Raw genomic sequence first — 14,488 nt, 5'->3', positions numbered from 1 at the left:
CATCCCGACAGGCTGCTGGTCCCTGTAAGCCTGAGTCCTGACAACTCAGAACGGTCCATCCCCGACAGGCTGCTGGTCTCTGTGAGCCTGAAACCATGACATCTCAGAACGGTACATCCCTGACAGGTGCCAGTCCTCAGAACCAGGAAGCTGGGTTTTTGGCGTTGTTTGAATTCCACTGTTCACACTATGGTACCAATGACCAATGGGGCTCCTATGACACACACCTCGAGGGCCACCACCTCGGCCAGGGGTGTCTTAGCTTGCGCTGCGCCTCCCATTGGTCTCTGGGGACTGGGGAGGTGGCCCCCTGTGCTTAGCCCGAGTGACACCAGCCCCTGCAGGGTGTGGTGAGCCCTGTCGGGTGGTGGTGGGGGCCTGGGTTCCCCGGGCTCGTGGCCACACTGACATTTCTAGTTTGCCCTGGTGCTCACGTTTAAAACAATGCCGTGTTCCTTTTATTTTATTTTATTTTATTTTATTTTTTAACTGTCATGTATGAAAATGCTTATTGAGCCTCTGTTTCCGTGGGAGAAGCTGGTCCCGGGGAGGCAGGCGTTTCCCCGCTGGATGGGTCTTTCGGAGCTGGCTCCTCTGGGCCCTGGGCCCTGGGCCCTGTGCCCTGTCGTCCTTCCGCTTCCTGAGGTGGGTTAACCCTCGTCTGCCTTGCTGGTGATGGAGGCCACCTGGGCTGCTCACACACCAGCCCGGAGGCCATGCCACCTGGGGCTCTAGGTACCAGTCATGTGAAAGTGTAAGACCTGAAACATTAAATAAACCACATGACTTGCGAGGGTCTCCTGATTCCAAACTGGTGGTGTGTGTGTGTGTGTGTGTGTGTGTGTATGTTTGTGGCGGGGGGTGGGGGGGGGTGGGGGGGTTTGCTGGGGTCTATTGGGAGGCCAAGAAAGGGGACCAGCCTGTCCCAGGCTCAGAAAGGGACATAACCTGGACCACCATGCCCTTGATGCTGCTCCTCCCATGACCCTCTGTCCTCATGCCAAGTGGGGCAGCTGAGCAGCAGCCCAACAGGCGGGTCCGGTGGCAAGGCCGCAGCTTGGAGCCAGCGTGGCACGGAGGGTCAGGAACACTCCTGGCCCAGGAGGGGCTGCTGGAGCTGGCTGAACGGGCATCTCAGGCGCCGTGGAGAGTGTACACAGGGTTGGCCCAAGTCACGGCCAATGGTGTGGGCCAGACTGACGGGTTGGTCCTCAGAGTGTCCACACAGGCCACTGCTGTCCCTCTCACCCTGCTGGGAAGGCAGCACTGAGCCCAGGGCCCAGCACCACTTCCCAATTGTGCTTAAGAGATCGAGCAAGACTTCATGGATTGGTTGGAGCGTTGGGGGGAATCTCCTCTGGTCACTGACCCCACAATCAGGGCTCTGTGCCTTTGGACTGGGATACCCCTGCGCACCCCTTCACCCCCCACAGCAAGAACACTCTCAGCAGCTGGCCCAACTGCTCCCTCTGAGACCCTCCATGTGCACTGTGCTGCTCAAACCCAGAACTGCCTCCAGGCTCCCAGAACCGCCTCTCTCTGCTGCTCCCAAGCCCCTTGGCCACCAGGGCAGGGGTGGCATCTGTTCCCAGGGCACAGTGAGGCCTTCTCTGTGCAGTGTGCACAGCCCCTTGGGGTCAGACACCTCCCAGAGCCTGGCCGGCTGCAGCACCTGTGGGGAGAGCATGGTGGTGCTGAGTGTGAGCCCAGGGCAGGCCACTGGCATGGGCCTGGGAAGCCTGCTGCCTCAGGGAGACCTGAGAGGAGCAAGGTCCTCCACAGACACCCAGTACATCTGTGTACACCTGGGGATGTCCATGCACAGCCGTGTGTATCTGCATATTGCACACCTGCTCTCCCTCAGGGCCCGCCCATTTGGGCGTGTGGGGACTTAGGCCCCAGAGAACTGGTCTCAGGACAATGCAGGCCACCTGCAAACCAGTGTCCATGTACATAGATGTGTTTACTTGGAACCACGTCTCACAGTCACCAGGACTCGCTCCTCTGGTTTATGGCTGCCGTGCATGGACAGCAGACCTCTAGGGGTTGGGCTCTTGCCCGCCATCCCTCCCAGCATGGCTACCAGTGGGGACACCTACCAGCTCTCCCAGAGACACACACGCACCTCAGAATGTCTCCCGAAGTTCTCCAACAAGGACAATGATGCGGGTTTTGAGATGCGCTGTTGTGGATGGTGGTGAACAAGGCAAAACAAGTGGCCTCATTCACTCATGCGCCTGGAGCTAGTTCGTGGACATGGTCCTGTCCTGTCCTCCCTCTGCTGCAGCTCCTCCAGGCGGCCTCCATGCAGGGCTCAGCAGGAGGCAGTCTGGCCCGGGCCTTGAGGAGCCCTAGCAGGTGCTCCCGGGCAGAGCTTGGCCTTCATGGGTGTTGGGAACTCTGGCCTGGAAAATGGGGACTGGGCCTGGCCAGTGTGGCTCAGCTGTTGAGCATGGACCTATGAACTGGGAGGTCACATTTTGATTCCCAGTCAGGGCACATGTTCAGGTTACGGGCTTGATGCCCAGTGTGGGGTCCGCAGGAGGCAGCTAATCAATGATTGTCATCATTGATGTGTCTATCTCTGTCTCCATCTCCCTTCCACTCTGAAATCAATTAAAGTACACACACACACACACACACCATCCACACACACACAGGCCCAGTGCAGATTTGTGCAGTGGGGTCCCTCGGCCTGGTCTGCGCCCTCTTGCAATCTGGGACCCCTTGGGGGATGTTGGACTGTGGTTTTGGTAAATCCGTGCACCGGGCCTCTAGTATGCATATAAGATCTTTGGTTAATCTCTGTCCCCTCTCACAGAGATTCATCAGTCTATTCCATGTTTCCATGCCTGTGTGTTGAGCGTCTGCCCCCTGATGGTCAGTGTGCATCATAGCTACCAGTCAGCCACCTGGTTGCTTAGGCTTTTATATAGATACTAGAGACACGGTGGGGATTCATGCGCTGGTGGGGGAGTGTGGACCGCGGGGATCAGATGGCTGTGGGAGCGCTGCTCATGCCAGTCAGCGGCTGTCCAGTGGCTGCTCCTGCGTTGAGCACCTGCCCCCTGGTGGTCAGTGTGCATCATAGCAACTGGTTGACGGTTCGTTCCACCGTTTGGTCGCTGGGCTTTTATTATTTAGGAGGATATATATGGATTTTCAAGGGTTACTGGAGGTGGGGTTGGGGCCAGGAACAGGATGCTACCATGTCTGGTTTGTGAACCCTAAAAACACACAATACAGCTATGGCTGGGGCTAGCTCTGCACTGTTTTCAACCTCACAGATCAACTGGGGAGCCAGCATGGGACAGAGACCCCATGGGTCAAGGCTGACTCCGAGAGAAAGGGGATGCACAGGCCACTGGCACAGCCTGGGGGGCGGCCCCTGACTGGAGCCAGGCTCAGCAGTGGGGTGTTGAGCTGGGCACTGAGCTTGGGGGATTGCTGCAAGAGACCGAGGAGAGCTGGTCCCCCTCAGACCTGAGGCCTGAGTGGTCTGGACTGCTGACCGCCTGGGGAGGGAGGGCCCGCTTTACTGCTGGCACAGCCCCTGGGCCAGATGGAGAAGGGAAGAGGGAGGCTGTGGCTAGTCTGCAAGCGAGTCTGCGTTTTGTGCAGAGAAGGGGTTTCAGGCAGAAAACAGTCAGCCGCTGCCTGAAGAACTGAAGAACCCTCTGGAGGCCTGGGGTGCACATACCGCCCAGGGGAGTGAGGGCTAAAGGCCACAAGAGAACAGAGCCAGGGCGGAGCATTATCTCAATACGTTGAGATTCTGCTTCCTGGCAATTGTAGACAAGTGCAAATAATCTCACAAAAATTCTCGAGAGACAGAGAGAGAAACAGGGCTGGGTGCGCCCCCTGGTGTCTAATCTGAGGACCTGCATGGCCAGGCCAGGCCAGCTGGGGCTTGGAAACAGGCAGGGCAGGAGAAAGAGTTGGCACCAAGCTTTCTGCTTTAAACTTTTTAAAAAATACACTCTTTGGCTTTCTTTTATTTCTGGAGGATTACATGAAATGTGAACCACACAGGAATGTGTCCCAGCCAGGTCCCCGGTCTGGAGTGCTGGCTGCCGCTCCCTGCCCGGCCGGCACTGGGGGCCTTTCCACTCGCCCTGCCGCTCAGCCTCCTCTTGGGCCGTCGGTCCGTACGTCACGTCACGTGAGCTGGCAGAAGCCCTACTTGGAGGAGGTCATGAAGCTGTTCTCGATGCAGAGGACGATGAAGGCGTGGTGGCAGCTCATGGCTTTCTGTTCCAGCAGCCTGCCCGTCAGCAGCGAGGAGGCCTGGCCCGTGGCTGTCGCGGCCTCAGTCCGCCACGTCTCGCAGTAGCTCTCCGTCAGCCGGCGCCCGCTGGGGTCCGAGCCGTGCCACACACTCTTCTGTGGCCTGCAGGACACGGGCTGTCAGTCTCCCCGGGGCCCTCTCCTCCTGGCGCAGAGGCCACCCTCAGGCAGAAGAGGGCGGAGGCTGCAGCTGGATGTGGAGGTGGTAGCGGGGACTCGGGCCATCCCTAGGCTCCGGGGACGGTGCACCCTGTGCTGCCACTGCTTCGGGGGACGCAGTATGGGGAGCAGCCTCTGGGACCCTGATGACTGGTCCCTTGGGGCTGGGTGCTTCTCCGTGAGGGCGGGGCACCTACTTGTCTGACCCATGGACCACCTTGGAAGAGCATGCACTGGGGGAACAGGCACCCTCACACCATGCCGGCAGAGGGTCCGAGGGTGTGAGGGCGACCTGACAGCTTCCACCACTGTTTGAAGGACACACATCCTCCAACTGGGAAATTCCGTTTGGGGGAATTTACGGGAGCCATCGCTCCCTGTGATGTCCGCGTGACAGACAGTGAGAGCCCCAGGGGCACCCACCATTGGCCAGTCTCCCGGACAGCAGTGGGGAGGGAGGGGGTCCCTGCCCAGGGAGCAGGCTGGTGAGTGTGTTCATACAACACACAAAGAACGCTCTGTATCATTAATGCTCTTCTGGATCTTGTGAGTTTTAAACAGCAAGCGCGCATTGGGTAGAGGGTCAGGCGAGACGGGGGTGCAGCGTCAGGGGCCTGCACTGGGCCAGTAAGATCCAGAGCTCTTCCCCCCCCGCGCCCCCCCCCCCCGTCTCCCCAGCTCCTGCACTCACGCGGGGCACCTACCAGGCGGGGTGCTGCAGCACGTCCCTGCCGTCAAAGGAGAGGATGCGGGCCCCCGGCTTCAGCTGGCCCTGGGAGCCCGAGAACAAGGCCTCCCAGTTGGGGAACAGCTCCTCGTCCTGCGGAGGGAAGTGGGGCGGTTTACCCATCTCTGGTCACCCCCCCACCCCCGACAGAGGGCCATTGGCTGGGCGCCTTAGCAGAGCAGGCATCTCCCCCAGCCTGGACCCCGGGTCTGGGATGAGCCTGAAACATCAGGAGCAGCCGGCGAGCACACGGTGGTGAGAGCCATGAGATAAAGCCATGGGAAGGGCCTTGGGGCACTGGGGCCTTGCTGGGTTCTCAGGGGTGTGAGCAGCCCAGTGCCCTCCCCCGACTCCCAGGTCCCTTGTCCCAGTTCTGGGAGCTCCCCACCCCCCCACACACACAGGGCAGCGCACCCACCCTGAGGTTGACGATGGGCACGGTGGCCCGGTCGGCGCGACGCACGATGCTGTAGAGGTCCTGTAGGCGCGACGACAGGAAGGCACGGAAGGTGCCCGCCAGCCCCGCCGCCCGCGCCTGCTGGAAGCACTGGAAGTCGGCGCCACGGATGCCACGCAGGCCGCCAGGCTGTGGCCCGTTGAGGGCGACCAGGTGCAGCTGCAGGAGAGGGGCAGTCAGCGGCAGGCAGCCGCGGATGACATCGGGTAACGGTTCTGGGCCCCCTTCCCCGCCTGCCCTCCCTCCGCCCCGGCCCTGCGTGCACAGTAGGGTTGAGTCTCAGCACAGACGGGGCTCCGGAGAGCTGAGTGCACCCACAGGGGCCCTTCAGCCCAGGGCAGCAGAGGTGGGGGCGCCCCAAAAGCAACGCCCAGCCTGGGAGTGGGCGGTGGGAAGCTTGAAGCGGCCACTCCTCCATCTACCTCCTAAGCAAGTCCCTGCCCTCAGGCCTTGGCAGCCACCTCTGTGACAAAGGCTCTGCGGGGCCCGCCCCCCGGGCCCGCACAGGCACCAGCCCAGCCTCTCTGGGACCTGAGCACAGACTGGCCTCGGAGGCAGGTGCCAGAGGGCAGTCCCGGGCCCTGAGAACCCTCCATGAGCTCAGGGATTGAAAGGCACATGCCCCTGGGGTCACTCACCACCGGTTGGAAGTCGTGGTGGGTGTGGGCGGGAGCGCCAGTGGGGTGGTGGGCTGGCCGGGAGTGCACGTAGGAGCCGTGATGCGGCACTCCCGGGTAGGGCTGGGGGTCCAGCAGGCGTGGGGGCCTGACCAGGATGTCATCTGCCCGCCAGGGTCGTGCGGTGGAGGGGGGCAGTTCCCACCGGGGGTGCGGGTTCCCCTCGTGCAGCTGCACCAGGGGGGGCTGCAAGGCGGCCACTTCGTTGTCCTGCAGATCGAGGGGTGGACGGTATGTGGGACGGGGACTCCGACACCTCCCAGCACCACAGGCAGGCCCCCTGGTGCCCCTCAGGCTCTGCTCTCCTGCCGGGGCCTAGGTTCCTGCTACCCGCCCCAGAGCACCCCTGTTCCTCTTCACCCCAGTTTGTGCTCTTGGTGGGGGAGTCCGGCCCTCCTGTTCATGCCTACGTCAAGTAGATGGCCTCTGCTCACACACCCCTGGCTCCTGCACACCCAGCCACCTCCTTGCTGTGGCCTGGGGGGCCTCAGGCGACCATGTCCCCTGACCTCGAGGCCACCTCCTCGCTGCAGCTCAGATGCCGGGTTATGAGATAGCGGGCCCCTGCTCTCACTTCCTCAAGCCTTTGCTCCACTCCCACCGCAGAGACAAGGTGACCTCCACCTTCAAACCCCAACTCCTGCGCCCCCACCCACTTCCAATTACTTACTCCCACAGTGCCGAAAGCCTTAGCACACACCTTATAACGTATTACTGTTACCCATATGCCCATTACTAGGTACTTAGAACCCGTGGATAGTTTATAGTTCATATAATTAACATATACTACTGTTTACATCGAAGATTTGTATTCGTATAACTGTACTTTATGTCATGCTTCACCTGTTGACAAACCTCTTCTCTTTACTGCCCGTCTCTCCCATATAATGTCAGCTGCAAGGGGCAGTGGCTTTACCCCTTTCCTGCCCAGCTGTACCTCATGCCTAGAACAGTGCCCAGCGTATGGGAGGGACCCAGGACTATGTGCTGAATGAATGAATGAATGAGAGAATGGACTCCATTCATCGGGCTGGGCCATAGGAGAAGTCATGCTTTTTCAAAGGAGCCTACACCTGTGAGACGTAAACTCAAGTACTCACTTCAGCCCATTCATCCCCCATCTCCGTCTCCCCTGTTCCCCCTCCGTCCACCCTCGGTCCACCCTCAGTCTATCCGTGAGCCCTGTTCTCTGGATGAAGGACGGCAAGACTCTGGATTCTGGCCCCAGGAACCTGGGGAGGACAATGGGCGTCCATCTCCCCAGCTGGGGAGGCCCCAGGATGCTCAAGCACTACCAGTAGTGTTGTTCCAGAAATGGGAGGCAGTGAGCAGCCACCACTGCATGCCCCACACGCCCTGGCATCCACCAGGCTCAAAGGTTTGCAGCCCAAGACTGACAGCTGGGAAAGAACAGGGCTCCTCACCGTCCCACGTGGGAGGGGCGTCCGGGCCTCCAGCTGGAAGAAAACGGGGGTCACGTCAATGACCTGATTCCCCAGCACCCACAGCAGGCAACCCTCCCGAATCCATGTGCCCAGGCCAGGCCTCCCTCCTCATAGAAGCCAGCATGGCGGCATCCGGGGCCTGGCACACCACACGTGTTCAAAAGGGTGAGGGCTACTTCTCTGTAAGCCTAGAACTCCTCAATAAATTCTACTAAATAATAATAAAAAAATAGCATGAGGAGTGCTGGCTGTCATTCCTCCCTGCGGGGTGTGGCCCTAACAGGATGGTCCTGAGGGTTCTGATTGTGGCAGAGGGGGCTCGCTGAGGGTGCAGGCAGTGGCCTGGATCCCTGTGCCCCTGCCCATGGACCTGGGGCCTTCCTCCTCCATGCAGAGCTCCCCACCTTCTCCCATGTCTGACCCCCACAAGTGAGGACAGGAGGTGCAGGAACAGGCCACCCAGAGAACTCACCAGGACCTTCCGGAACCCATTTCGGACGCGGACGTACAGCTCCTCCCTGTCAGCCACGAAGATGAGCCAGCCCTCGGGCACCTCGGGCACCTTGTCCAGCATGGTCTGGTACGTGGGCCAGATCCTCACCTGTTGGAGGCCGGCCCCGTGGGGCCCCACTGTGTTCAGAGGCGGCCCCGGGCTCACCAGGGGCAGGGTGGTGGGGGGGGGGGTGGGGACAGAGATGGCAGACGATCCCAACAGGTGTGGTGTTCAGGGACATTGGACATTTCCAGGTGATGGGGTGAGGACATGGACTCCCCGGACAGAGGACAGTCCTTAAGACTTAACTGGGCACCTTCTTGTCAGGCTGGCCCTAGGGACATCCCATGAAGGCGGGGTGGGTGAGGTGCCCTCGGGAAGGGGGAGAGGGCACTCCGCATGGTCTCTCGGGTACCCACGAGTCCATGAGTCCCTAGGCCTCTGCGCGTGGTCCTGCCCACGGGGGCCTCCGCCATGGCTGTCCCCTCCCCCCCGTCCATCTCAGTCACGGCCCCCAGGCACCCCACTTCCGCTTCAGAAACCACATTTCAGGGCAAAGCAGGGTCCCTGTGGGGTCTACCCAGGGCTCATCGAACAGCCCCACCCACAGGCCTCCAAAGCAGGCAACCAGGCAGTGAGGGGCGGGGGCAGGGAAATGCTTACCCCTGAGGAGGTGCCCAGGGATCCAGGGGGGCCCGGAGGCCCAGGGGGGCCTGGGGGGCCAGGAACGCTGATAGCTACAAGAGAGAAGCCAGAGTGGGCACACGCCAGCCCCAGCGGTACGAGGCTGGAGCCCCGACCCCTCCCCACCCAACTTACTCTGCCTGTAGGGGCCGGGAAAGGAAGGCGGCCCCGGGGGCCCTGGAGGACCAGGGGGTCCCGGAGGCCCCTGGCGCCCTTCATAGCCAATGCCAGGGGGTCCCTGAGGTCCAGGTGGGCCGGGCTGGCCCCTGATGCTCTCTCCTTTAGGACCCTAGGACGGACAACAGGACACATGCTGATGTCAGCGAGGGCCCGAGGCCAAGGGCACTGAAGCCTGAGGGGCCGGGAGGCATCGCCAGGAACCTCTGCAGGAAGCACGGCCTCTGAGCCGTGGCACCTCCCTGCCCATGTCCCAGGGCCTGGGAGGACACCCCATCCCTACCCCGCATCCTTATTGCCCGGGTTTGACCCCAGCTCATGCACCAGAGCAGCCCCTGAACACAGGTGTGGCCCCCAAGGGCCCCTAATCTCCCTCTACCCCCCGGGGCAGAAGCTGGGCCACTGTTCCCTGGAATCTTTTAGGGCAAAGGGTCCCCCTGAGGGGACTTGGGGGGGTCCCCGATTAGGAGGAACAGCGCCTGCAGAAGATCAGGCAGGAGAGCTGGGTGGGGGCTCCACCCTGTCCCCCACTTCCCTCTGGAGACACTCAGTGTGCCCACCCTGGTGGGGCCAGTGACTGTGCACCTACTGGGCCTGCCACATGCCCCCCATAGGGCAGAACCAGGGTGGCAGTGTTCGGGGCCGTTTGTAGGGCGCAGCCTGTGGGCCTCATCAGGTGTTCAGTGCTCAGCTCCTGGCCCCAGGGGCCTCTGGGAACACGCACAGGCCTGGGTCTGTGTGCGGGCACCTACAGGGTGGCCTGAAGCCCAGACTTACCGGAATGCCAGGGTAGCCAGGCGGGCCGGGGGGTCCAGGCACACCGGAGCCGAAGAATCCGCCACCCCCGGGCTCACCCCTTTCTCCTTTCTGCCCGGTGTCCCCTCGGTCACCCTTGTCCCCCTGTGGGCGGAAATGCGTGTTTCAGACAGGCCAGCTCTCGTTGCTGGTGTGGGGAGGGGTGGTGCTGACCCCCGCCAGCCTGGAGGGGGCAGGGTGAGGCAGCTGGGAGCGTCTGAGCCCAGGCCTGGCACCACCAAACCAAGCCAGGAATGGCCAGTGCCCCGTGCGGGGTGGGCAGAGGGGAGTGCTGGGTGGACCAGTGGGCGGAGGAGGGCTCAGCGCAGGGATAAGGGGTCACCCACCTTCAGTTCAGCTTCTAGATTGAGGAGGTCGAACGGGAACTGCCCTACAGGAGGTTTCGAATGGGGCCTCAATGAGACACTGTACGGCCTCTTTCATTTATTACCTCCCCCACCCGGCCCAGACACACACACACCGATCCGAGTCTTCTTCCATCTCTCTGTAAAAGTTTTGTATTTTCTGTAGAGATTCTTTGCCTATTTTCTTACAACCTATTGCCAGTTTGTTTTGTTTTGTTTTTTGGGGGATGTGTTTATTAATGGTGCCTTTTTATCCCTGTCAGTTTCATGGCTATAACCGCCAGAAAGCACTGTTGGAGTGTAAGGCGTGCAGCAGGATGACTAGACTTACATACGCTGCGAAAAGTTTGTACCCTTGGACCCTCTTCGTCCAATTCTCCCTCCCCCCACCCCTCACCTCCGACAATGACCAACCTCAATTCTCCCTCCCCGCACCCCTCACCTCCGACAATGACCAACCTCTTTCTAAACGGTAACTTTTAAATATTTCCATTTTGTTTATGACTGGTCATGGGTTTTGTAAATTGCCCTTGTGACCTTGATTAACTTCCTTATTACTTCTAACAGTTTATCTGTGATTCCTTTTGGGTTCTAGATCAAAAACGTGTTGTGCGCCCGCAGCAAGGATCACAGACACCCACCTGGACCCCGACTCCGGAGCCGCACGGGTGTCCGTTCCCATGGACACTCCGCCAGCTGCGGGGTAGCCCCTTTCCCAGCACGAAAGATGCTGCACCTCTCTCCCCCTCCCCACAAGGCCCCTCAGCTTCCCCACTGGAGGGCTAGGTCGTCTCTGGGAGACACACCTGGGTCCAGCCCTGATTCTCAGCAGGTGGGTGATAGGACGTGCTGCCCGGCCACTGTCTTTGCCGCCCTGGGCCCTGTGGTGGCGATGGGCCACCCCACCCGGTGTCCTTGAGTCCAGCCCACGCCCTACAGGTCTCCTGTGAGGGCCCCCCGAGCCCAGAAGGGGCTTCCTTCCTCCCGGAGGGCAGGACAAGCCACCCCAAGCACAGCCCCTCAGCCCAGGGCCGCCCAGCACTCTCACCTGGTGGTCCAGGCAGGCCCACGTCTCCTTTGTCCCCCTTCGGTCCAGAAGGCCCCTGGTGCCCTGGAGGGACGGAGACCCAGTGCCCATTACTGAATGTGTGAGAGGACCATGCCCTCTGGAGCCCGATCTGAATTGTGGGCAGCAAGTGGGTGGTCACTGTGTCTACTCCCACCCAACGTTAGGCTGCCAGGGAGTTCATGTGGCCTCAGAGCCGGTGAGCAGGGGTGCCCAGTCCTGGAGCACCCAGTAAAGGCTGCCTGTTCCCTCTTCCAGGGCGGCCCGAGCCCTCACCTGGCAAACCGGGAGGTCCCGCGGGGCCAGACTCCACAAATGCCTGCAAAGAGTAGGCCAGAGGTAGCTGTTGAGGGGGACACTGGGAACTGAGGTCACCACCCACCCAGGGGTCTCTGAGCCCAGAAGCCCTGGCACCCTCTTGGAGGGCACAGAAGCACCCTCCACCCGCACCCTGAGATTGGGGAGCAGGGAGAAGGGGGGGAGGACACGGGGTTTGGAATCAGAGACCTGGTCATGGCAGGAGGAGCCCCTCAGGAGTGCACTTCACGTCTCTGAGCCTCGTGAAATGTCATGTCCACCTTCCCAGGGACAATGGGTCTTGGGGCTCAGGTACCCAGATCAGAGAGCTCACCCCCCCCCCCCAGCCGGTACTTTCCTGGGGGCTTATCTTCTAATTCACTGTGGCCCCCGAGGCAGGCAGCCCGGTGTCCACCACGGGGATCCCTCCCAGAAGGACCCCACCTCCCCTACTCAGAGGGAGGAAGCCTCCAGGGGCTTGGGCTACCCCTCCCCGGGGTCCATGGGGGTCGATGGTAGGAAGGTGGCAGCAACCGAGGACTCTGTCTAAGGACTGGGGAGGGGTGAGCAGGAGGTGCCAGGCGACTTACGTTGCTGTCGTAGACAGGGGTCCCTGGAAGGCCTGGTGGCCCAGGAGGCCCCGGAGGCCCTGGGAGGCCGGGTGGGCCCTGGGAGGGAACAGAAAGCTCGGGTCAGTCACGTCCACAGCCAGGTCAGACCCTGGCCGGGATGGCAGATGTGGGCAGCAGCATTTCTGAAAGTCACATGGTCCTCCCTTAGCCACTGTCCGAGTGTGGCTGAGGAGGGACAGACAGAAGCAGAACCAGAGGTGGGATGCCCCCGACCAGGGCACATGCACAGCCATTTCATAGCTGCCTTTAAAACTCAACAGCTGCCTGGCCAGCATGGCTCAGTGGTTGAACATCGACCTATGAACCAGGAGGTCATGGTTCGATTCCCGGTCAGGGCACATGTCCGGGTTGCGGGCTCGATCCCCAGTGAGGGATGTGCAGAAGGCAGCCAATCAATGATTCTCTCTCATCACTGATGTTTCTATCTCTCTCCCTCTCCCTTCCTCTCTCTGAAATCAATAAAAAATGTATATATAAAAAATAAAACTCAATGGTGCAAACAGAATTCAAGAGACTCTCTTCCTTATTCACAAATGTGACCTATCATTCAATCACTGAAGAGTGTTGATTTCTAGTCTTAGTTGTTCCCAACGGCCCAGTCTTCATCAACAAGAGAGAAGGAAGCTCCCAGGAAGAACCAGCAACAAATAAAAAACTGGAAGAGCGACTGCCTGGGACTCAGCTCAGGACCACCATCCTGTCCGGTTGAGCTGTGGGAGCTTGGGACAGGGGCCAGGGAGGGCGGGAGGGGCTCCAGGCTGAGACGTGGGGTGGGGCTGGGCTTCCCAGAGAGAATGCACGAGTGTGGCAGGAGGGGCCCTGGGTGCCCGGAGTGTCAGCAGCAAGCCCCAACTCTCAGGACGAAATGGCTACATGCCCTACCCTGCTAACCTTGCTAAAATAAAACCCTTGGCTCAAACGATGGCAGAATTACTGCGAGTAATAATGTGGTGTTGAGTGAAGACAATCCTGGAGCTCAGAGCCCATGCTAACCTGGATGCCCTTCTGAGAAAGGGTGTCTGTGCCCGGTGTGCTAGAGCTATGTGTGTGCATGTGTGCGTGTATGCGCATGTGAGAGGATTAGCCCAGCGTAGTCACACCACAGGGCCCCTCAGAAGCAGCCTCCTGAACACGAGCCTGGGGCCCGAGGCTGTTCCCCCAGGCCATTCTGGGTGCTGGGGGCCCCAGTCGAGCCTGTCTGCCCTGGCAGGACACTCACCTGTGCACCAAATCCGACGCTGGTGTCTCCTGGCTCCCCTTTCTCTCCTTTGAATCCATTCATCCCAGGACGTCCCTGTGAAGAGAGTAGGGAATCGGTGGGTGCTGGCCAAGACCTCAGCTACCATCTCAGTCCCCACCAGGAAAGACCCAGCCCACCTCCAGCCTCATACTACCCCAGCTCTCATGCCCAGGGGCAGGGCCCACATGCTCCTGTCCCCACCCCCGCCTTTGGGGGGTGTCAGCCCCTCCTGGGTCTGAGCTGTCCATGAGCAGGGCCTCCTCACCCGTGTCCCAAAGAGAGCCATGCTCAGGCAGGGGCCACCTTAGGTGCAAGGCAGTAGGAAGGATGGCAATCCACCCCCATCAGAGCCCACTGCCCCCGGGGCCTGGTCCACACTTGATCTGTTCCCCCAGCACCTCTCCCAGCAAGACTCTCGATCCTTACCGGTCGCCCCGGGAAGCCGATCTCTCCTTTGTGCCCAGGCCGTCCATACGGACCCTGCAGAGAGGAGGAGCCACGTTTTAGGCGAGCAGAGGGAGGTCCTGCTGTGATCTCCCACCAACACCTGTCCTGCGCTTTGACCGTGAAGCTGGGATGTAAGCTTCGGTCACTCATGCTCTGCAGTAGCCAGGTGGGGACAGGTGCTTTTCAGAGCACAGCACACGCGTGTGCATGTCGGGGAGGCAGGGCCTACTCACCGGAGGTCCTCGGAAGCCGGGCTCCCCCTGAACAGAAACCAGAAGCACTGTTAGGTGACCGCACAGGTCATGCCCCCCAGACAACCCCGCGGGGTCCCTGTGCCCATCTGGATGCCCCTTAGGCAGCCCCTCGGGGTCCCTGTGCCCTTCTGGATGCCCTCCGGGCAGCACTGAGACACTGATCACCGGGGAGGGAAGGAAACAACAGCAGAAAAGGTACTGGATGGTGTCCTGTCCCAGGGGATGAACGGGGCGCACCCTGAGAGGCCTGCAGCTTGGGAGACTGCCCTGCGGTGTCCTGGTTAGA

At 60.7% G+C, this 14,488-nt stretch overlaps 1 protein-coding gene across 2 annotated transcripts in view; it reads right to left on the bottom strand.

The window, feature by feature from the left end:
• Window positions 1–3,950: 3,950 nt before the first annotated feature.
• The window catches only part of COL18A1 (collagen type XVIII alpha 1 chain), a 76,911-nt gene continuing 66,373 nt past the window's right edge, over window positions 3,951–14,488 (bottom strand). For both annotated transcript variants that reach the window (XM_084873736.1, XM_084873735.1), the window contains 16 exons: window positions 14,182–14,208; window positions 13,928–13,981; window positions 13,481–13,555; window positions 12,220–12,297; window positions 11,609–11,651; window positions 11,315–11,377; window positions 10,249–10,292; window positions 9,884–10,006; window positions 9,065–9,218; window positions 8,909–8,982; window positions 8,225–8,353; window positions 7,732–7,764; window positions 6,269–6,517; window positions 5,592–5,789; window positions 5,151–5,266; window positions 3,951–4,390 (listed from right to left, as the gene is read on the bottom strand). In XM_084873736.1, the coding sequence (XP_084729862.1) occupies window positions 4,180–4,390; window positions 5,151–5,266; window positions 5,592–5,789; window positions 6,269–6,517; window positions 7,732–7,764; window positions 8,225–8,353; window positions 8,909–8,982; window positions 9,065–9,218; window positions 9,884–10,006; window positions 10,249–10,292; window positions 11,315–11,377; window positions 11,609–11,651; window positions 12,220–12,297; window positions 13,481–13,555; window positions 13,928–13,981; window positions 14,182–14,208 (1,671 nt within the window). In that variant the 3' untranslated portion in view covers window positions 3,951–4,179. The remainder of the gene's footprint in view (window positions 4,391–5,150; window positions 5,267–5,591; window positions 5,790–6,268; window positions 6,518–7,731; window positions 7,765–8,224; window positions 8,354–8,908; window positions 8,983–9,064; window positions 9,219–9,883; window positions 10,007–10,248; window positions 10,293–11,314; window positions 11,378–11,608; window positions 11,652–12,219; window positions 12,298–13,480; window positions 13,556–13,927; window positions 13,982–14,181; window positions 14,209–14,488) is intronic.

The sequence above is a fragment of the Pipistrellus hanaki genome (genome assembly GCF_964339955.1).
Source record: "Pipistrellus hanaki genome assembly, chromosome: 2".
NCBI classification, from domain to species: domain Eukaryota; kingdom Metazoa; phylum Chordata; class Mammalia; order Chiroptera; family Vespertilionidae; genus Pipistrellus; species Pipistrellus hanaki.
The sequence above is the reverse complement of the archived record's forward strand: the minus strand, read 5'-3'. Positions and strand labels throughout refer to the sequence as shown.